We start from the raw sequence: 24,021 nt of genomic DNA, 5'->3' as shown, positions 1-24,021 counted from the left end.
ATTAATACTGGGGGGCTTGGGTGATGGGGCACACGGCGCCACCAATGATTAATACTGGGGTTTGGGGGTGGGGGGCGCACTGCACCACCAATGATTAATACTGGGGTTTGGGGGGGGGCGCACTGCGCCACCAATGAAGATAACTCATTAATATACAGGAGGCGGGAGCTGGCTGCAGAATCACATAGCCGGCTCCCGACCTCTATGAGCGGTAGCTGCGATCCGCGGCAGTTAACCTCTCAGGTGCGGCACCTGAGGGGTTAACTACCGCAGAGCGCAGCTACTTGTCATAGAGGTTATGTGCCAGCCAGCTCCCGCCTCCTGTTGAATTTGAATGAATGAGAATTATCTTCATTGGTGGCGCAGTGGCCACAGCCCCTCCCCTTCTCTTGTCCTCCCTCCTCTCATTGGTGGCAGCAGCAGCAAAGGGGGAGGGAGACACTGCTTCCTTCTCCCCTGTGCTGCTGAGGGAACACGGAGAGAGCTGAGAGCAGCGCGATCCTTGTTCCCAATACGTTATCAGTTAGATACCGATAACGTTCAAAATCCTGAATATCGGCCGATAATATCTGCAAAACCGATAATCGGTCGATCCCTACTTCATTCCCCAGAAATTGCCCTCACCCTTTTGGTTCCACCTCCTTACCATAGATAAGTCACTGATCCCCCTGTATTGGGCTACTACAATCCCTCCTCTGACGCACCACTGGCAAAAAAAAAGGTCACAGAATTAGTAAAATTATCATCTGGATCTCAACCCCAAATATAAATAGATATGGCAGCCCTGGTTCACTTTTGTGTATTTGAAAAAAAAAAAAAAAAAAAAGATGAAAAAAAACATTTATTAATTGGCTACAAGCTTTGAGATGCAGTGTATATATATATATATATATATATATATATATTTATTCATATGAAATATCCCATGCCCACATTATCTGGATCCCATTTGCTTTCTGGATGCAGACATATCTTGGTAATTGCATACGTCCTCAGCGCCTTCCCGGTCTCTTGAATGATGTGTGACTTTACTTTGTAACTGTTGCAGTTTTTATACTATTTGTCAATAAAACAAGTTGAACAAAAGAAAATGGCGACTTCACTGATAAGTTCCGTTGTTTCAAAGAAGATTCCATAAAAACTGATAGATTGTGTTATGTTCAGGGCAGGGCCATGGGGGTGGAGCACGACACATAGGGTCAAAGAACATCAAAGGAAGAAACCAGCCCCCGGCCCTCTCATGCCCTGAAATAGGTATAATACAAAGGCTGACATTAACTAATGTGATTGCGTCTAGCTTGCTGTAAAATGTTTTACAAAAATCTACTACACCTAGCTTGCCAAGAAGAAGTGGTTTATCAGGAAAGGGGCGTGACTTAACAGGAAACAAGCGTAGCTCATGAAGCAACAATTTAGCCAAAATTGCAGCACAAAATTCCATCACAAAGTAAGCCAACCAATAGTTGATAGAAAGTGAGACAGATTTACAGTTCAGCCTGAGCCTCTGTGATAAATTTGAGGCATCTTTAAATATCATACACTAGGACTAATAAATCTGCCCCATTGTGCCATGCCTAGTGCACTACCAGCAAAGGTGGGGGGCAAGACACAAATTCAAATAACACCATCCACTGCCCCTTCAGGCTCTGCACAGGGTATAACACAATGGGACAGATTAACTATTTTTGTCAAAATTTTTACTCAGCGAGACAAAATAGGTGAGAAATCTAGGGCAGTTACACAATTTTTGTCTAACTTTACACTACCTATTAGTAGGCATACATTTCACGACAATTGTGCTGCACATTTTGGCTTATTAAGCCATGCCTCATGTAGAGCAAGTGGCAAAACACTTCATAAATGTGGCTCATGGTGTCTGCACCAGAATTCTGCCTCAACCTGAATTTGGGCCCACTTCTACTAGTACATTTGTCCAGATGTATCAGCTTTTCCTGGAGTGTTCTTTTTAAGATTATGTGACTTCCCATATTCAGGACGTGACTACGGCTTTGGCCTTGTGCGAGTATTTCTGACGTCAGCAACACTTGATTTCCCAGTAAAAAAAATTCCCACTGCTTTTGAAAATGGCTTCTCCCCAGTGTGAATTCTCTGATGTGACATTTCTCACGTTTTGAACCTATGGTTTCGCCTCTTTGTGTTTTCTCTCATGTTTAACAAGAAGTGACTTTTTCGCATAGCCTTTTCCACATCCAGGACATGAATATGGCTTCTCCCCTGTGTGAATTCTCTCATGTGTAACAAGATGCGATTTTTTCATAAACCCTTTTCCACATTCAGAACATGAATACGGCTTCTCTCCTGTGTGAGTTCTCAGATGCTCAACAAGATATGATTTCTTAGTAAAACATTTGCCACAGTCGGAGCATGAAAATGGCATCTCCCCAGTGTGAATTTTCTGATGTGTAACAAGACTCGATTTCTTGCTAAAATATTTCCCACAATCTGTACATGAAAATGGCTTCGCCCCTGTGTGGCATCTCTCATGTTGAAGAAGACTTGGTTTATGTTTAAAACATTTCCCACATTTGATGCATGAAAATGGCTTCTCCTCTGTGTGGCTTCTCTTATGTTTAACAAGGTTTGATTTAATTGTAAAACATTTCCCACATTCTGAGCATGAAAATGGCTTTGCCCCCGAGTGAATTCTCTGATGTGGAATAAGATCAGATCTTTGGTTAAAACATTTCCCGCATTCGGCACACGAAAAAGGCCTCACCCCTGTGTGAATTCTCTGATGTGCAACAAGAATCGATTTCTGGCTAAAATGTTTCCCACAATCTGCACATGAATACGGCTTCACCCCTGTGTGACATCTCTGATGGATAACAAGACTTGATCTCTCTGTAAAACATTTCCCACACTCAGTACATGAAAATGGCTTCTCCCCTGTGTGAATTCTTTTATGTTTAGCAAGATTTGATTTGGTTGTGAAAAATTTCTCACATACGGAACACAGAAATGACTTAATCCCAGTGTGAATTCTCTGATGTAAAGCAAGATGTGGTCTCTGGTTGAAACACTTCCCACATTCTGAACATGAAAAAAGCTTTATGTGAATTCTCTGGTGATTGACGAGAGACGATTTTTGGCTAAAACATTTTCCACATTCTGAACATGAAAATGGCTTCTCCTTTGCGCTTTGATGTTCAACACCCAATAGATCTGTGTTGGGAAGGGGCGAGGGTTTATCAGGGATAATGGTGTGCTCCTCGTACATATTTTGTGTGATATAATTATCTGCATTAAAATCTGAAGATATTGGATGTCCCTCTGAGCTCCCGATGCAATCATCTGCCAAGAAAAAAAACAGATTTTTATTATCGGTGAAAAATATTATAATAAACCTTGAGGGGAGTCTGTCAGCAGTTTTGACCATGCTAAACTGTTGACAGCTCTGGGTAAGTGCTGGGGAAAGCACAACAAATTTATCTTCTGTGGAGCTTATTTCATCAGGAGTAGTGTGAAAATGCACTTTTATTCTGCCAGATTATGCTTCACTATGAAGTCCTCTCTGTGCTACTTCACAGCCCCTCCGAGTGACAGCTGTAATGGTCTCATGGTTTGATGCTACAGCACTTCACATTGAAGCTCCACCTCCTGGGCATTTGCAGAAGCAGAATCTGGCAGAGTAAAAGTTGATATAGATACTACTCCTGATAATAACTCCACAAAAAGGTATGGTTGCCCTGCTCTCCTTTTTTGTCCTGGTCAGTCATCTTATATCTGTAATTTAAAGAGTTTAATGTGAAAGAAAGCTTGTCTATTAGTATGTCTTGTGTTCTTTTTTTTTATATATATATATTTTTAAATATATTTATTGAGATTTTACATATATAATGTACATTAACATCACGTAAGGATAGGATAATCCATGCACAAAGCCAGTATACATATGGGTGTATTGGAAGTTAGGGTTAAATATCACCCAGAGAATATGCATAGATATTAGATACATCATAGACAAAAACTAAATGCAAAAACGAACCGCCCCCCCCCCCCTTTCAACTGGTGCTTTTCCGTCGGGTCTTGAAAGATGGCGCCCGCTCCCGAGCGGAACGTGCGCCATAGCAACCCGATGCCTGCTGTTTCCTTCAGCAGACACCGGTGGCTTATGTCCGCGACCTCTAGTAATTACGATTACTAATCAAAGTTAGGAGCCGTTTTATTTTATTTTTTTACCTTATAAAGCCTTATTTTCAGCGATAAAAATAACACCTCTTAAATTAACATATAAAGAAGTCTAGAACCAAACAACATGGGCATTAACAACATATACAGTCGCAGTGTACAGTACCGCACACACATATACAGCGGCAGTGTACAGTACCACACACACATATACAGCGGCAGTGTACAGTACCGCACACACATATACAGCGGCAGTGTACAGTACCGCACACATATACAGCGGCAGTGTACAGTACCGCACACACATATACAGTCGCAGTGTACAGTACCGCACACACATATACAGTGGCAGTGTACAGTACCGCACACACATATACAGTGGCAGTGTACAGTACCGCACACACATATACAGTGGCAGTGTACAGTACCGCACACACATATACAGCGGCAGTCGATTTTGATACCACACAAAAAAATAAACAGAAAAAAGCCACGTGCATTCCGCATTTAAAAAAAATGGCGAATCGCGCAGTTTCATTAATTTTTTTCTGTTCCGGCGTTCACCGCATAGATTTTTTTTTAGATTTTAATTGTTTGGACTTTTCTGACGCGGCGATATGTGATATGTTTATTTATTTATTGTTTATATATTTTATATGTGAAATTGGGAAAGGGGGGGATTTATACTTAATATTTTACTTTTTATTTAATAACTATTTCCCCCCTTAGGGGCCAGAACCGGGGATCTTTTCATCCCTTGTCCTATCCACCCTGATAGATCTCTATTAGGATGAATAGGACCTCACACTCTCCCTGCTGCCCTGCGCATAGTACACACAGCAGCATGGAGCTGACTATGGCAGCCAGGGCTTCAGTAGCGTCCTGGCTGCCATGGTAACTGATCGGAGCCCCAGGATTACACTGCTGGGGCTCCGATCAGAAGCTGCCACCAATGAGGAGGAGGGGAGGGGACCCTGTGGCCACTGCCACCAATGATTTTAATACTGGGGGGTTGAGAGGGGGCGGGCGCACTGTGCCACCAATGATTTTAATGGGGTGGGGGGGGGGAAGGGAACACTGCGCCACCAATGATAATTAACCCTTAATACAGGAGGCGGGTACTAGCAGCAGATCAGCAGCAGTTAACCCCTCAGGTGCCGCACCTGAGGTGTTAACTGTGCTGATCGCAGCTCCCTGTCAAAGGCAGGGTGTCGGCTATGCGATTCTGCTGCCGACACCTGCCTCCTGTATTATTATGTGTTAAAGACGTGGGTCCAGAATTTGAGTATCAGGCTACACAGAGCGGCGCCCAGGGATGTCCACGTAGAGGCGGCAGAGTGTCGGGAGCGCCCCGGATTACTGGGGGGGCAGCCATGTGAGGGCAAATACCCAGGCGCCAGGACAGAATTCCTGATCGCCATGGCGACCTTGGATTTGTCGAGCCCTGTGCTAGCGCCGATCTAGCCGTGCATGTCCGCATCTCTATAAGCTAAAACGAGGTGACAGAATCCCTTTAACCCCTTACGGACACATGACGTACCGGTATGTCATGTGTTGTTCCGATCACCGGTGATCGGAACAAGGTGCCTGCTCAAATCATTGAGCAGGCACCTCGGCTAAATGCGCACCGCAGGTCAATTCAGACCTGCGGTTTGCGGCTTTTACCTGGTGCGGTGGTGGTGCCATCGGGTCCCCATGGGGCTGTGAGGGGGACCCGATGGCATGGAAGGCAGCGCGATGCCTTCCTGAGGCATCTGCGCTGCCTTCCGGTGAAGAGCCTGTGAGATCCAGCCCCCTGGCTCTCACAGGCCCCGGAATCTGTATGAGTAATACACACAGTATTACTCATACAGCCAAGGAATATACCCCCAAAAGTTCAAGTCCCAAAGTGGGACAAAAAATAAAGTGAAAAAAAAAAGTTGAAAAAATAAAAAGTTTCCCCCCCCCCAAAAATTCAAAGTTTCAAGTAAAAATAACCAAAAACGTAATTTTCCCCAAATAAAGTTAAAAAAAAATTGGTAAAAAATATGGGGGGGGGGGGGGAGTATACATATTAGGTATCGCCGCGTCCGTATCGACCGTCTCTATAAACATATCACATGACCTAACCCCTCAGATGAACACCGTAAAAAAAAAAAAAAAAAACTGTGCTAAATAAACCATTTTTTTGTCACCTTACATCACAAAACGTACAACAGCAAGCGATCAAAAAGGCATTTGCCCACCAAAATAGTACCAATCTAACCGTCACCTCATCCCGCAAAAAATGAGCCCCTACCTGAGACAATCGCCCAAAAAAAAAAAAAAACTATGGCTCAAAATATGGAGACACTAAAACATCATTTTTTTTGTTTGAAAAAAGCTGTTATTGTGTAAAACTACCTAACCTCTCAGATGAACACCGTAAAATATAAAAATAAAAAATAAAAACTGTGCTAAATAAACCATTTTTTGTCACCTTACATCACAAAAAGTACAACAGCAAGCGATCAAAAAGTCATATGCACCCCAAAATAGTGCCAATCAAACAGTCATCTCATCCCGCAAAAAATGAGACCCTACCTAAGATAATCGCACAAAAACTGAAAAAACTATGGCTCAGAATATGGAGACACTAAAACATGATTTTTTTTTGTTTCAAAAATTAAATTATTGTATAAAACTTACATAAATAAAAAAAAAAAGTATACATATTACGTATTGCCGTGTCCGTATCGACCGGCTCTATAAAAATATCACATGACCTAACCCCTCAGATGAACACAGTAAAACATTTAAAATAAAAACTGTGCTAAATAAACCATTTTTGGTCACCTTACATCACAAAAAGTGTAAAAGCAAGCGATCAAAAAGTCACACGCACCCCAAAATAGTGCCAATAAAACCGTCATCTCATCCCGCAAAAATCCTACCCTACCCAAGGTAATCGTCCAAAAACTGAAAAAATTATGGCTCTCAGACTATGGAAACACTAAAACATGATTTTTTTGGCTACAAAAATGAAATCATTGTGTAAAACTTACATAAATAAAAAAAAAGTGTACATATTAGGTATCGCCGCATCCGTGCGAAACGATCGTCGGGCGGCTGTTTCAGACCAGGGTCAGTAGGTATTCATTTGCACTTGCACTTTAAACTGTGTTTTCTCCCCCCCTCTGCCTGGTGAGGGCGGCACCCAGGTTTACACTCCCTTAAATGTTTGGAGTGTTTGTTTATGTATGCTCTGGATGCTATTATCGCTATATGCGCCCCACCAGGCTGATACTGTTTTATTGCGTATGGGGGGATACTAGTCCCTTATTGGTTTGGAGCTTACTCTGTTTTTTTTTTTTATACATTTATTGTAACACCGTTGTGTTCCCAGTATGTGCTGTCTTTGTATATGTTTTAACTGATATACCATCTAATGTGTTGGATATCCAAAAAAAAGAATAATTAATGAGAATTGCTCTCTGTGTGGTTGCTCTTTGAGCTGTGTAGGTGATAATCCGTGACAACCTGCTCTATAAAAATATCACATGATCTAACCTGTCAGATGAATGTTGTAAATAACAAAAAATAAAAACGGTGCCAAAACAGCTATTTCTTGGTATCTTGCCTCACAAAAAGTGTAATATAGAGCAACCAAAAATCATATGTACCCTAAACTAGTACCAACAATACTGCCACCCTATCCCGTAGTTTCTAAAATGGGGCCACTTTTTTGGAGTTTCTACTCTAGGGGTGCATCAGGGGGGCTTCAAATGGGACATGGTGTCAAAAAAAAACAGTCCAGCAAAATCTGCCGTCCAAAAACAGTATGGCATTCCTTTCCTTCTGCGCCCTGCCGTGTGCCCGTACAGCGGTTTACGACCACATATGGGGTGTTTCTGCAAACTACAGAATCGGGGCAATAAATATTGAGTTTGGTTTGGCTGTTAACCCTTGCTTTGTAACTGGAAATAAATTATTAAAATGGAAAATCTGCCAAAAAAGTGAAATTTTGAAATTGTATCTCTATTTTCCATAAATTCTTGTGGAACACCTAAAGGGTTAACAAGGTTTGTCAAATCAGTTTTGAATACCTTGAGGGGTGTAGTTTATAGAATGGGGTCATTTTTGGGTGGTTTCTATTATGTAAGCCTCGCAAAGTGACTTCAGACCTGAACTGGTCCCTAAAAATTGGGTTTTTGAAAATTTCTGAAAAAATTTCAAGATTTGCTTCTAAACGTCTAAGCCTTGTATTATCCCCAAAAAATAAAATATAATTCCCAAAATGATCCAAACATGAAGTAGACATATGGGGAATGTAAAGTAATAACTATTTTTTGGAAATTTGCAATTTCTTTTACAAATTTTGGGTAAATTTGGTATTTTTTCATAAATATAATTTTTATTTTTTTACTTCATGTTACCAGTGTCATGAAGTACAATATGTGACGAAAAAACAATCTCAGAATGACCTGGATATGTCAAAGCATTTTAAAGTTATCAGCACTTAAAGTGACACTGGTCAGATTTGCAAAAAATGGCCTGGTCCTTAAGGTGAAATAGGGCTGAGTCCTTAAGGGGTTAAGTACCGGCCAGTTAGGACGAGCATTCTCGTCCTAGGTCGGCAAGAGGTTAAAGATTATTTTTATATGACTCCTAACAGACTATATTGGGTATTGACTTGTTGGACATGACTGAAAACTTTTGTCGAATTAAAAATTACAAAGTTTAAAGTGTAACTTCTCCTACGCGTATTCGTTTTGTCATGAATATTAATGGTTTAATGCTGTCACGTGAATAAATATTAATTTCCTGGACGTCCTACGGCAGCACAGTCACAAATGATTTAAAGCTCCTAGACAGGTTAGTAAGCAGTAATGGTCAATTAACCAATCACCCTGAGCAGGAGGAAGGAGCCAGTGGATTTTTATGTAGGTCTGAAGCTGGTGTGGACAACCCGTTATATCTAGGATTCCCACTGAGGTTGTTAACGCTATGCTAGCTGCCTGAAGGCCCAGGATATTTTTGTAGAATGTATTGAAAAAAGACTCATGGTGCAACTCATCATCATCAAGACAGTTGCAAAGTAAGGTTCCTATCCACCATCTTGTCAGGTTTTTGTTTCAGAGCCTTAAAGAATCTCAGTCCAGCATTCAATGCCGGCACCTTCTCGTGATAGCTGCATTGGCTAACCATCATTTTACAGCATCGCAAGATTCTGCTCTCAGATTCATCATTTTCTAGGTCTTCTTGATAGTTTTCATCGCCCTTACAAGGGGCATTAGTGAACTACAGGATCTGTACATACAAGGGACCTTATCCTGGGGATGTAGGATCTGTACATACAAGGGACCTTATCCTGGGGATGTAGGATCTGTACATACAAGGGACCTTATCCTGGGGATGTAGGATCTGTACATACAAGGGACCTTATCCTGGGGATGTAGGATCTGTACATACAAGGGACCATATCCTGGGGATGTAGGATCTGTACATACAAGGGACCTTATCCTGGGGATGTAGGATCTGTACATACAAGGGACCTTATCCTGGGGATGTAGGATCTGTACATACAAGGGACCTTATCCTGGGGATGTAGGATCTGTACATACAAGGGACCTTATCCTGGGGATGTAGGATCTGTACATACAAGGGACCTTATCCTGGGGATGTAGGATCTGTACATACAAGGGACCTTATCCTGGGGATGTAGGATCTGTACATACAAGGGACTTTATCTCGGGATGTAGGATCTGTACATACAAGGGACCTTATCCTGGGGATGTAGGATCTGTACATACAAGGGACCATATCCTGGGGATGTAGGATCTGTACATACAAGGGACCATATCCTGGGGATGTAGGATCTGTACATACAAGGGACCTTATCCCGGGGATGTAGGATCCACAACGTCAATCTCTTGCGGTCAGAAACCTTCAGAGAATCTGAGGCCCTGTTTTCTTTAGCATCAAGGGCCCAATGAGGGCCAGACAGCAAGTAATGCCACTAGCTCGGTGGATCAGGGGATCTAAAGAGAAGTGCTACCAGTTTCATCAGTCACTCTACCTGCTTCACTGCCATCTCCTGAACTGAACGCAACGCTGCCGCATGCTCAACATCTTTGCGCTTGTGACTGCACCGCCATAGGACATCCGGGAAACAAAAATTTATTTACCTGAAATTTTCATTTCCTGTAGTCCGCAGGCAGCACAACTTTCCTTCCCTTTAATAAATGTAATATTGCCGCATAAAAATATACTGGCTCCTTCCTCCTGCTCAGCATTTATAGGGTCCAGGGTGATTGGTTGTTTACTTAACTGCCTCTGTCTAGTTTAACCCAGGGGGATTTAACCCATTAATGACCAGGTGGGTGATCGCACTCCCCAGTGTATTATTATACACAGTGGGATCGTCCTCGTCAGGATGGCAGTTCTGCTTCAGGGAGGGACAGGTACGACGAGCATCTTAGGTTTTACTGCGATAAGTTGGTTTGTGGTTTTTGGGGAATATTTTAACCATGTGATTAAAGGTTAACGTTTAGCCGGAAATTTATTTGATGTGATTTTTCCAATTAAAATTTTCTCCCCTGTGCTATGGTTTACTGATAGCTGTCTTATCAGACCTGTGTAATAGTCAAGGAAATCATGAGACAGGAAGACCTGATTACTGATGCAGAGGTACAGCGACCTCCATCACAAAGGCTTGGTATCACTGGTCACCTTTGAAAATCAACACGATTATTCGATTCTCTGTTGGGAGATGTTGAAGGGTTTCTGTCACCACAATTATCCCTATTAAACAGGCTGACATTATAAATGTGCCAATGTCAGCTGAATCTATCTGTGCTATTCATTTCCTTCTGCGCCCTGCCGTGTGCCCGTACAGCGGTTTACGACCACATATGGGGCGTTTCTGTAAACTACAGAGTCAGGGCCATAAATTCCCGGCTAAACATTAACCTTTAAATATTCCCCAAAAACACAAACCAATTTACCGCAGTAAAACCTAAGATGCTCGTCGTATACCCCCGTTTTTTAGCAAATTTAAGTTTTATTATATGCAAATTAGCCTCTAGGAGCAAGGGGGGCGTTGCTCCTGCTCCTAGATGCTCCGTTCTTCCACCTCAGGTCACGCTCCCTGACATCCGTGATTGACAGGGCCTGGTAGCGTTCTTCTCCTCTTGCCGGCCCTGTGTGCTGGGGAAATCTCGCCTCTGCGCCGTCCTGTTCAGTATTCGGCGCAGTAACGCTTCTTCCACACGAGCGTGACGGATTAGGTCCGGATGCGTTCAGTGAAACTAGCACCATTTTGCAAGTAAGTTCAGTTTCATTTTTTTCCGCGCGGGTGCAATGCATTTTGATGCCTTTTTCACGCGCGTGATAAAAAAACATCTCTTAGCAACCATCAGTGAAAAACGGCGCACTTGCTTGCAGATGCAATGCATTTTTCACGCAGCCCCGTTCACTTCTGTGGGGCCAGGGCTGCGTGAAAAACGTAGAATATATAACATGCTGCGATTTTCAGGCACCGCACAAGTGATGCGTGAAAAACAATGCTCATGTACGCAGACCTATTGAAATGAATGGGTCCGGTTTCAGTGCGGGCGCAATGCGTTCACTTCACACATTGCACCCGCATGGAAAACTCGCTTGTGTGAAAGGGGCCTAAGGCAGCCGGCGAGCGTCCTTTCCCTCACTGGGTCTGCGCCGAATACTGAACGGGACGGCGCAGGGGCGAGATTTCCCCAGCACACAAGGCCGGCAAGAGGACATGAACGCTGCCAGGCCCTGTCAATCAAGGATGGCAGGGCGTGACATGAGGGGGGAGAACAGAGCCTCTAGGAGCAGGAGCAACGTCCCCTTGCTCCTAGAGGCTAATTTGCATATAATAAAACTAAAATTTGCGCAAAAACGGGGGCATACCTTAGAAAATGAATAGCACAGTTAGATTCAGCTGACATTTGCACATGTATATAATGTCAGCCTGTTTAATAATAGGGATAATTGTGGTGACACAAACCCTTTAATGCTATATGTGTCCATGTGCTGCCACTCAGTGGTTGCGATGTGCATTACACCATCAAAGGTTTCCCTAGTATTCACTAACTTGTATTGAATTTGTATCCCGAAAACCTGGACACTTACTGTATTTGATGCCTATATCCAAGCTGAATTTTAAGATCTGTATTTGAAATTCTCATCTGAATTAAACGGACGGGACATAAAGCTTAAAGGGAACCCGTCATCAATTTTATGCTGTCCATACTGACGGCAGTATAAAGTAGAGACAGGCGAGTTGATTTCAGAGGTCGGTCATTTAAAAGTAAGTGATTGCCGAGAACCAACATCACAATCATTGCAGACTGGGCATGGAAAAGAGTCCCGGCCACCTGAGAAGAGTCCTGGTTATTCATGATCTCCTGCTCTCCTGCTGATGACTGACCGTCTTCTATCTAGTTTTCTCCCTTTCTCTCTAGGAGAGAACTGCCAATCATCAGCAGATGGCGGGAGAGCAGGAGATTATAATAACCAGGACTCTTCTCAGGTAGATTTGACTCTTTTCAAAGCCTGGGCTGCAATTTTTATGATGCTGGTTCTCGGCAACCACTTACCTTTAGCTCATGAGTGACACACCGCTGACATCAGCATTTCTGTCACTATTTTATGCCGCCTTCAGTGAGGATAGCTTAAAGTTGATGACAGGTTCCCTTTAAAGGGGTTTCTGAGACTTTAACTGATGACCTATGCTCTGGATAGGTTGTAAGTTTCTGAACGGTGGGGGTCCAACACCCGGGATCCGCATTGACCAACTGTTTGAGAAGGCCCCACCGCCTAGGCCTTTTCTCAGTTTTGCCCAGGTCATGTGATGTCACGTTCATCGGTCACATGGACGAGGAGCAGCTCCGACCAATTCGAATGATACCAAGCTGCGACACCAAGAACAGCCACTGTACAACGTAAGGCGCGGTGTCTGGTAAGCTGTGAGGAGACTGCGACACTTTCAGGATCCCAGTGGTCAGAACCCCACCGATCAAATACGGATGACCTATCCGTAGGATGACCAGAGGATAGGTCGTCAGTTCCAAGTCTCGGAAAATCCTTTTTAAACACTGAACACAATCTTGTCTGCATTTTGTGGTCATTTCTCACCTGGGCGGTTGTCTTTAGGGAGGTTTCCGTTGCACTGCTCATCACCCCTCACATAGGTCTCATCTTCTTTTATTATGGCCGCAGCATCACTCTGCTTCAGATTACCCCGATCCAAAAGCTGAGAAATCACCACACAGTCCAAGTAGTCATGAGGAACATTTTACATCCATTCCCTCCTCATCACAAACGTGGTTCTCTCCTGGATCTCCTCATACCTCACCAGTTCCTCATCCCATACTGTCTGCTGGTGTCCCTTTAGGGCTCTGTCCAGGGATCCCTAACCTTCTAAATGTATACCTCTGGCCTGGAAAAGTTCATACAGTCCAATGGCTTTTAGTACCACTTCTATACTGATGAGACTCAGATGTCACTTCCGTCATCGAGAATCCCATCATGTCTATTAGCTATATCCTCCTTCCGCTTTCTAAAACTCCACATAGAAATAACTGACTTCATCATCTTTGCCCTGTGTCACTCAGCCTCCTCCGCCCCCCCCCCCCCCCCCCCCCCTTTCCGGTTCTACCTTAACCCTGACATAAGGAAAAAATGCTACTGACTGCCTTAAAGGCTATGTTCATGAATGCATTTTACTCATTTCTGGCTAAAAATCATAATTTTCAATTGGACTTTATTGAAAAAATATCGAGCCGTTCTGACACAAAGGGTTAACTGATTTTCTAACTGTGTGACTTGTACTTTCACTTTGTGCCTCTAATAAACCTTTTCTCTAAATAACTAAGACGTCATAAAAACTTACTTAAACCACATTCTTATCAGTAAGATAAGAACTGAGCTCTAATGAGTGTTTGTAATGTCAGAGAGCAGAGATAAGGAGCCCGTCAGCTCCCCAACTGACGGAAAAGAGAGAAAACCCAGCTCTGTACAGATAAAAAGGCTCCATATTTGTAATAAAGACCAATTGAAAAAATGACTTTTAGCTCAAAATAAGGACAATGCAATAATAAGAAAATTTCCCCCAAAGGTATACAAAGACTTTATAGGGTCACTGAGCTTTCAAAAAACTTTTGATATGTTAGGGCTCTTTCACACCTGCGTTCTTGTCTTCCGGCATAGAGTTCCATCGTCGGGGCTCTATGCCGGAAGAATCCTGATCAGTTTTATACTAATGCATTCTGAATGGAGAGAAATCCGTTCAGGATGCATCAGGATGTCTTCAGTTCCGGACCGGAACGTTTTTTGGCCGGAGAAAATACCGCAGCATGCTGCGCTTTTTGCTAGGGGTGCACCGAAATGAAAATTCTGGTCCGAAACCGAAACCGAAAATTCAGGATGCCCTTGACCGAAAACCGAAACCGAAACCGAAACTGCCTTTTTGCCCAAATACTTTTAAAATACTTTTTTTTTAATGATTTTATTAATAATTCTTTTTCATGAATGAAATTCATCTGTGGGTGGCGCTGTTATGGAGAGGGGGATCTGTGGGTGGCGCTGTTATGGAGAGGGGGATCTGTGGGTGGCTCTGTTATGGAGAGGGGGATCTGTGGGTGGCGCCGTTATGGAGAGGGGGATCTGTGGGTGGCGCCGTTATGGAGAGGGGGATCTGTGGGTGGCGCCGTTATGGAGAGGGGGATCTGTGGGTGGCGCCGTTATGGAGAGGGGGATCTGTGGGTGGCGCCGTTATGGAGAGGGGGATCTGTGGGTGGCGCCGTTATGGAGAGGGGGATCTGTGGGTGGCGCCGTTATGGAGAGGGGGATCTGTGGGTGGCGCTGTTATGGAGAGGGGGATCTGTGGGTGGCGCTGTTATGGAGAGGGGGATCTGTGGGTGGCGCTGTTATGGAGAGGGGGATCTGTGGGTGGCGCTGTTATGGAGAGGGGGATCTGTGGGTGGCGCTGTTATGGAGAGGGGGATCTGTGGGTGGCGCTGTTATGGAGAGGGGGATCTGTGGGTGGCGCTGTTATGGAGAGGGGGATCTGTGGGTGGCGCTGTTATGGAGAGGGGGATCTGTGCACTGTTATGGGCATAACAGTGCACAGATCCCTTTCCCCATAACAGTGCACAGATCCCTTTCCCCATAACAGTGCACAGATCCCCCCTCCCCATAGCAGTGCACAGATCCCCCCTCCCCATAGCAGTGCACAGATCCCCCCCTCCCCATAGCAGTGCACAGATCCCCCCTCCCCATAGCAGTTCCATAGACCGATCCCCCCTACCCATAACAGCCCCGGCCCTGCTGCTCACAGCATCTTTATTTTACCTTACAATCGTGAGGCTCCAGTAACTAACAACTCTGCAGGCAGAGCGGAGGGCGGCGTAACGTCACTTACTCACGTGACGCACCTGCTCCGCCCACTTTATGAATGAAGGAGGCGGAGCAGGCGCGTCACGTGAGTAAGTGACGTTACGCCGGCCTCCGCTCTGCCTGCAGAGTTGTTAGTTACTGGAGCCTCACGATTGTAAGGTAAAATAAAGATGCAGTGACAAAGTAAACCGCCCGCCCGCAGATGGTGGGTGACAAATCCCACACCCCATATTTTCGGCCGATATGTAACAATATCGGCCGAAGTGGATTAGGTGCATTTTCGGCCGATATTTTCGGCTGCCGAAATTTCGGTGCACCCCTACTTTTTGCTCCGGCCAAAAATCCTGAACACTTGCCGCAAGGCCGGATCCGGAATTAATGCCCATTGAAAGGCCTTAATCCGGATCCGGCCTTAAGCTAAACGTCGTTTCGGCGCATTGCCGGATCCGACGTTTAGCTTTTTCTGAATGGTTACCATGGCTGCCAGTCCTGTTTGCCATGGTAAAGTGTAGTGGGGAGCGGGGGAGCAGTATACTTACCGTCCGTGCGGCTCCCGGGGCGCTTCAGAGTGACGTCAGGGCGCCCCACGTGCATGGGTGACATGATCCATGTGATCACGTCATCCATGCGAATGGGGCGCTCTGACATCATTCTGGAGCGCCCCGGGAGCCGCACGGACGGTAAGTATACTGCTCCCCCGCTCCCCACTACTACTATGGCAGCCAGGACTTTAATAGCGTCCTGGCTGCCATAGTAACACTGAACGCATTTTGAAGACGGATCCGTCTTCAAATGCTTTCAGTTCACTTGCGGTGTTACGGATCCGGGGGCACCTCCGGCAAATGGAGTGCACGACGGATCCGGACAACGCAAGTGTAAAAGAGGCCTTATAGTATGTCATAGTGACATATCTAAAGATTTGATCGGAGGCCGTCTGATTGCTGAGACCGCCACTTATCACCTTTCCCTTTATAAAAGTATAAAACCTATAATACTGCTGGAGAAAACAAGACTGAACACAGGATGTTCACAGCCTTCTACAGATCATGGGGGAAGATTTCATGAGACCTTATCTCCATCTACCTGATCATCTTGTAGGACACTGTGATGCTCTTCTGAACCATCCTGTGGACTGGGACATCTCCCCAGTGCTGTTCTCTTACTGGATCTCGCTGTAGGAGACACACACAGTGACTGGATTCATTCTTTACATGTAATTACAGCATGTATGTATTTAGTCATGTCTACTACCTGGTGATGTGTAGGGTCTGTGATCCTTCATCATGACGTCCTTGTACAGATCCTGGTGTCCTTCTACATACTCCCACTCCTCCATGGAGAAATAGACGGTGATGTCCTGACACCTTATAGGAACCTGACAACACAATGATGGTCATAACACAGAACCCTCCATAGCGTTCCTGTATAATGTCCCAGCATTCCCCGCGGTGTCACCTCTCCAGTCAGCAGCTCAATCATCTTGTGGGTGAGCTCTAGGATCTTCTCTTCATTGATCTCCTCATATATCAGGGGGTGAAGTGAAGGCCCCATGATTGGATTCAGGATTCCTCCCCATCCTTCAGAGGACTGACTAGAAGTCTTCTTCACCACTGTGTATTCCTGGATATAGGGAGACACATCAGTAAATATCAACCGGTAACAACTCTACTCAGGTACCTACCTAACAAAGACTCCAATACAGATGTGAGCACAGCCTAATGTAATGTGACATCACACTCATAACGTCTCACCTCTCCAGTAAGCCGGAAGAGCATCTCTAGGGTGAGAGTTAATATTCTCTCCGCCATCTTGTCCCTGTCACTGTCCATCCAGGAAAATGATGTCACGTAGAAGATATCCACGGAGAGGATCCTACAATGTACAAACCTGGACGGAGAAAAGGTGAAAGATACAATGACTGGAGACAATAAAACCCTTGTCAGATATTGATGAGCAGATGTTGTATATTCTCTCTCATTCTGTGTTCACATGAGATGAGCAGCTTGTCGATGGCTGACGTCACGCACGTCGCGTCCTCCACACGACCGCTACAGACAGCCGCTCACGTATCGCAAAGGTGACGCCAGTATGAAGCTGAGATCTGGTAAAGCACTTCATAAATCTACAATAATAACAGGCGTTAGAAACCAAAACAGATCATCTTGGAGCCATTCCACCATGTAGAGAAGCCGAGGTTCAGACACCAGCGTCTAGTGCTCCGATTCTATCCGTCTCACCCTCCACCATCACTCCTGGACAGTAAGGGGTGTCCCCACCTGAGACATGTCCGGAACTTCCATAAGACAAACCAGAAATGTCCGATAGGAGCAGGTCTCAGAGATGGGATCTAAAGGACGAAGCCCCATTGCACACGGCCAGGAACGGAGAGGTGGCCGCCCGAGTGTTCTTGAAGTGAACGGAGAGAGCGGTGTATGTGCGGTCTCCTCTCATTTCCTGGCTGGGCTTGATGGGTGCAGAGGTGGGACTAGCACCCATCTTGTAGATATGCCATAAATGTCCCAGATGGGAATACCCTTTAACTTTGGTTTGCAACTGTAAACTCCGAAACATTGTTCACAGCAAACCCCCTTCAGTTCCCCAACGGCAGATTTGACCCCTGATGAAGCCGGAAGGTGAAGCAGTCGTCATTACCCTGAATCTTGCCCCTTCTGTGTTTCTGATGCGCTAGCAGGCAAGTATTGAGGGGAGTTGCCCTTTAAGCCAGGTTCCCCCGGGGTCTGAGGTCTCTTCCCATAATTCTTCGGCCATTAGGCCCAGTACAGACACGGCAGCAGATTGGATGTGGATTTTCCGCAATCTGTTTTCTGAGGACTGCAGGAAGCTTGTCCTGAGCGGTGTACCCGTAGTTTACTCCAGCAGAGGAGAGCGAGCGTCCTTCTTGCACACGCCGAAACGGGGAGCGGCGCTCGACCGCTATTATAGTTTGTATTCCAAAGCTTTATTGCCTGTTAGTGTAATAGTGACAGACAAGCTATTAGGCAGCGCCTCCGGTGTGTGCTACTAGGATGGTAGATGTGAGAATCATTCCTTAGACCCCCCGGCTGCCATGGTAACCACCGACACCCCACGACTGTGTCCCCGGGATCAAAGCCCCTCCGACCTCCGCCATTACCGCGCGGTTTTGGTTTTTCTTAAAAAACCTGACTCAAGAAAAACCCTTGTACGGCGACAGCAATAGAAAAACTAAAAAACGACTCTGCGAAGGCGACGACATAAAATCGATTATATCACGACATACCCTACAATAAAACCCCTCACACACATACATCCGCCATCGCGGTCATCAGCTTGTATAATACAATAATGCGCTATTTAAGCTCCACGATCAATAGTGTAAAAAAACTGATGAATTGATATTTTCCCCAATTCCTGGTATAATGAAAGGTGTTAATAGTTCATGGATAAGTGACAGGTACGGCTTAAGAATCCCCAGAAAGCGACAAGAAAATTAAAAAAGTCGGTGGCCACGCAGGGGTTAACGAGCGGGGTGACTGCACAGATCTTCCCCTACCTCCATCTGCAGAGTCTCTGGGCGTGCAGGACCTGGCGGTGACGTCACCGCCACGTGATCAGTCACATGTAGGGGCGGAGTCGAGAAAGTCACATGTAGAGGCAGGGTTCATGGATCACATGATCAGTTGCCGTAGTTACTGCATCACATGGGCTCTCAGGCTGTTGTGCGCTGGGCGGCGGGAGGATTATGTCAGAGCAGGATGTGCTCACAGTGTGGATGTAGCAGAGCTGTGTGTGTCGGAGACACATGGAGCAGAGCTGTGTCCGTACAGTGTATGGAGACCTGAGGGCCTGGCTTTACAGGGGAGTGTGTGCAGGACAGGGTTACTGGTGCCCCAGGATGTCCATCATACCTTACTAGAAATGCTGGGAGTTGTAGTTCTATCCTTGTATACTCCCTCCCTGTAATGTCCGCTGGTGTCCCATAATAACAGCCTGGACATGCTGGGGGTTATAGTTCTCCTCTTTTACCCCCTCCCTGAATTACCCTCTAATTTCCAGTAATAACCTGGTTATGATGGGACTTGTAGTTCTCTTGTCATTATAATGATGTTCTGTCCGGTTTCTATCAGCATTTATGACCTGATCTGCGACTGCGGCCCCGACACAGATGTGATCACAGCCTAATGTGTTCTGTGGCATCAGATTATCATGTTCTGCAGCAGCTGAGGTGTGTATTAGGAGGTTCTGCAGCAGCTGAGGTGTGTATTAGGAGGTTCTGCAGCAGCTGAGGTGTGTATTAGGAGGTTCTGCAGCGGCTGAGGTGTGTATTAGGAGGTTCTGCAGCAGCTGAGGTGTGTATTAGGAGGTTCTGCAGCAGCTGAGGTGTGTATTAGGAGGTTCTGCAGCAGCTGCGGTGTGTATAAGGAGGTTCTGCAGCAGCTGAGGTGTGTATTAGGAGGTTCTGCAGCAGCTGAGGTGTGTATTAGGAGGTTCTGCAGCAGCTGAGGTGTGTATTAGGAGGTTCTGCAGCAGCTGCGGTGTGTATAAGGAGGTTCTGCAGCAGCTGAGGTCTATATTAGGAGGTTCTGCAGCAGCTGCGGTGTGTATAAGGAGGTTCTGCAGCAGCTGAGGTCTATATTAGGAGGTTCTGCAGCAGCTGCGGTGTGTATTAGGAGGTTCTGCAGAGGCTGAGGTGTGTATTAGGAGGTTCTGCAGCAGCTGAGGTGTGTATTAGGAGGTTCTGCAGCTGAGGTGTGTATTATGATGTTCTGCAGCAGCTGAGGTGTGTATTATGAGGTTCTGCAGCAGCTGAGGTGTGTACTATGATGTTCTGCAGCAGCTGAGGTGTGTACTATGATGTTCTGCAGCAGCTGAGGTGTATGTTAGGAGGTTCTGCAGCAGCTGCGGTGTGTATAAGGAGGTTCTGCAGCAGCTGAGGTGTGTATAAGGAGGTTCTGCAGCAGCTGCGGTGTGTATTAGGAGGTTCTGCAGCGGCTGAGGTGTGTATTAGGAGGTTCTGCAGTGGCTGCGGTGTGTATAAGGAGGTTCTGCAGCGGCTGAGGTGTGTATTAGGAGGTTCTGCAGCGGCTGAGGTGTGTATTAGGAGGTTCTGCAGTGGCTGAGGTGTGTATTAGGAGGTTCTGCAGCGGCTGAGGTGTGTATTAGGAGGTTCTGCAGCGGCTGCGGTGTGTATAAGGAGGTTCTGCAGCGGCTGAGGTGTGTATTAGGAGGTTCTGCAGCAGCTGCGGTGTGTATAAGGAGGTTCTGCAGCGGCTGAGGTGTGTATTAGGAGGTTCTGCAGCGGCTGCGGTGTGTATTAGGAGGTTCTGCAGCGGCTGAGGTGTGTATTGGGAGGTTCTGCAGTGGCTGAGGTGTGTATTAGGAGGTTCTGCAGTGGCTGAGGTGTAAATAAGGAGGTTCTGCAGCGGCTGAGGTGTATGTTAGGAGGTTCTGCAGCTGAGGTGTGTATTATGATGTTCTGCAGCAGCTGAGGTGTGTATTAGGAGGTTCTGCAGCAGCTGAGGTGTGTACTATGATGTTCTGCAGCGGCTGAGGTGTATGTTAGGAGGTTCTGCAGCGGCTGAGGTGTATGTTAGGAGGTTCTGCAGCAGCTGAGGTGTGTATTAGGAGGTTCTGCAGCGGCTGAGGTGTGTATTACGAGGTTCTGCAGCAGCTGAGGTGTGTATTATGATGTTCTGCAGCGGCTGAGGTGTGTATTATGATGTTCTGCAGCAGCTGAGGTGTGTATTATGATGTTCTGCAGCAGCTGAGGTGTGTATTAGGAGGTTCTGCAGCGGCTGAGGTGTGTATTAGGAGGTTCTGCAGCGGCTGAGGTGTGTATAAGGAGGTTCTGCAGCAGCTGCGGTGTGTATAAGGAGGTTCTGCAGCAGCTGAGGTGTGTATTATGATGTTCTGCAGCGGCTGAGGTGTGTATTATGATGTTCTGCAGCGGCTGAGGTGTGTATTATGATGTTCTGCAGCGGCTGAGGTGTGTATTATGATGTTCTGCAGCGGCTGAGGTGTGTATTATGATGTTCTGCAGCAGCTGAGGTGTGTATTAGGAGGTTCTGCAGCAGCTGCGGTGTGTATAAGGAGGTTCTGCAGCAGCTGAGGTGTGTATTATGATGTTCTGCAGCAGCTGAGGTGTGTATAAGGAGGTTCTGCAGCAGCTGCGGTGTGTATAAGGAGGTTCTGCAGCAGCTGAGGTGTGTATTATGATGTTCTGCAGCGGCTGAGGTGTGTATTATGATGTTCTGCAGCGGCTGAGGTGTGTATTATGATGTTCTGCAGCAGCTGAGGTGTGTATTATGATGTTCTGCAGCAGCTGAGGTGTGTATTAGGAGGTTCTGCAGCGGCTGAGGTGTGTATTAGGAGGTTCTGCAGCAGCTGCGGTGTGTATAAGGAGGTTCTGCAGCAGCTGAGGTGTGTATTATGATGTTCTGCCGCAGCTGAGGTGTGTATTATGATGTTCTGCAGCAGCTGAGGTGTGTATTATGAGGTTCTGCAGCGGCCGAGGTGTGTATTAGGAGGTTCTACAGCAGCTGAGGTGTGTATTAGGAGGTTCTGCAGCTGAGGTGTGTATTAGGAGGTTCTGCAGCGGCTGAGGTGTATGTTAGGAGGTTCTGCAGCAGCTGAGGTGTGTATTAGGAGGTTCTGCAGCTGAGGTGTGTATTATGATGTTCTGCAGCAGCTGAGGTGTATGTTAGGAGGTTCTGCAGCAGCTGCGGTGTGTATAAGGAGGTTCTGCAGCAGCTGAGGAGTGTATTATGGAGGCCCTCAAGGTACTGTACTATTATCATGCTGGTGTCTTATTACATGGCAGAGGGGTCTTTGGGCCTAGAACCCCCTAGAGCTAAGGCTCTGGCCGCAGAGACTCTGGAGTCTGTGGGAGAACCTTTCATGGCGGTCTGGGGCGAATGGAGGAGAAAAACTAAAGTGAACGACTCCAGTCAGAGAAGCATCAGCTGTAACGGCTGGAAGTCCTTTAGTTTTCTGTGTCGGCCCCTTGTAAATGGCAGAGACGGGAGAGATGACCCGGAGGACGTGTGACACACAAGATGGCCTTCAGCTTCATCGTCTTTTCATTCCAATTAGGCCTCATGCACACGACCGTTGTTGTGTTCCGTTCCGCAAAATGGGGTTCCGTTGTTCCGTGATCCGTTTTTGCTTCCGTGTGTCTTCCTTTATTTTTGGAGGATCACCAGACATGAAGGAAAGTAAAAAAAAATCTAAGACAGGTTTGCCATGAAAATGATAAGAAAAAAACGGACGCGGATGACCATCTTGTGTGCCTCCGTGTTTTTTAGCGGTCCCGTTGACTTGAATGGGTCCGCGAACCGTTTTCCGCAAAAATAATAGGACAGGTTGTATTTTTTTGACTTGAACCAAGGATCACGGACGCGGATGACAAACGGTGCATTAGCCGAGTTTTCAACGGACCTATTGAAAGTCAATGGGTCCGCAGAAAATCACGAAGAACGGCGCAACGTACACAGAATAAAACAATGGACGTGTGCATGAGGCCTAATTGTGAGACCTTTTATATTTTGGCTGTAAAGCCGGAGGTTGGAGTTTATATATAGATGTCTGTTCTTTATCCACCACCAATGACCGGACTGATCTGCAGCCATTTGCCATAGTTCAGACCAGGTCTCCGCTCTCCAGGACGAATGGTTCTTGAGATCTTCCCAAAAACGCAGTTATTATGACACCATCACATGACCCGTATTAGCCAATAGAAACTTGTAGGTCCTTCAGTCATCAGCTCAATGACAGACGAACCATTACATACCAGGTTTCCAGAACAACCCAGATGATTTCCTTCACTGTTATGGGGGCGCTGTGGATGTCACTGTTATGGGGGCACTGTGGATATCACTGTTATGGGGGCACTGTGGATGTCACTGTTATGGGGGCACTGTGGATGTCACTGTTATGGGGACACTGTGGATATCACTGTTATGGGGGGCACTGTGGATGTCACTGTTATGGGGGGCACTGTGGATGTCACTGTTATGGGGGCGCTGTGGATGTCACTGTTATGGGGGATCTGTGGATGTCACTGTTATGGGGGGCACTGTGGATGTCACTGTTATGGGGGCACTGTGGATGTCACTGTTATGGGGGCGCTGTGGATGTCACTGTTATGGGGGCACTGTGGATGTCACTGTTATGGGGGCACTGTGGATGTCACTGTTATGGGGGCACTGTGGAGGTCACTGTTATGGGGGCACTGTGGAGGTCACTGTTATGGGGGCGCTGCGGAGGTCACTGTTATGGGGGCGCTGTGGATGTCACTGTTATGGGGGGCACTGTGGATGTCACTGTTATGGGGGGCACTGTGGATGTCACTGTTATGGGGGCACTGTGGATGTCACTGTTATGGGGGATCTGTGGATGTCACTGTTATGGGGGCGCTGTGGATGTCACTGTTATGGGGGCGCTGTGGATGTCACTGTTATGGGGGATCTGTGGATGTCACTGTTATGGGGGCGCTGTGGATGTCACTGTTAT

At 46.2% G+C, this 24,021-nt stretch overlaps 1 protein-coding gene across 1 annotated transcript; it reads right to left on the bottom strand.

Annotated features, from left to right (window-relative positions):
- Positions 1–902: 902 nt before the first annotated feature.
- LOC121005119 (gastrula zinc finger protein XlCGF26.1-like) lies at positions 903–19,100 on the bottom strand. The gene is made up of 7 exons (XM_040437680.1): positions 19,064–19,100; positions 17,283–17,418; positions 16,987–17,151; positions 16,783–16,906; positions 16,615–16,703; positions 13,270–13,387; positions 903–3,312 (listed from the first exon to the last, which is right to left on the bottom strand). The coding sequence occupies exons 2-7, from the start codon at positions 17,358–17,360 to the stop codon at positions 2,138–2,140; spliced, it is 1,749 nt and encodes a 582-aa protein (XP_040293614.1). The 5' UTR covers positions 17,361–17,418; positions 19,064–19,100; the 3' UTR covers positions 903–2,137.
- Positions 19,101–24,021: the final 4,921 nt, after the last annotated feature.

This window comes from Bufo bufo, chromosome 6 (assembly GCF_905171765.1).
Source record: "Bufo bufo chromosome 6, aBufBuf1.1, whole genome shotgun sequence".
Taxonomy (NCBI): Eukaryota; Metazoa; Chordata; class Amphibia; order Anura; family Bufonidae; genus Bufo; species Bufo bufo.
This window is presented reverse-complemented; position numbering and strand designations above follow the sequence as displayed.

What these genes read in the sequence shown, in the direction of transcription:
- LOC121005119 (XM_040437680.1), bottom strand. Translation starts at nt 17,360, where the DNA reads ATGGACAGTGACAGGGACAAGATGGCGGAGAGAATATTAACTCTCACC. An exon ending in TTGAGCTGCTGACTGGAGAG is followed by an intron (nt 16,907 to 16,986) that starts GTGACACCGCGG and finishes TTGTGTTGTCAG; the next exon opens with GTTCCTATAAGGTGTCAGGA. An exon ending in CCCTAAAGACAACCGCCCAG is followed by an intron (nt 3,313 to 13,269) that starts GTGAGAAATGAC and finishes TTTTCTTGGCAG; the next exon opens with ATGATTGCATCGGGAGCTCA.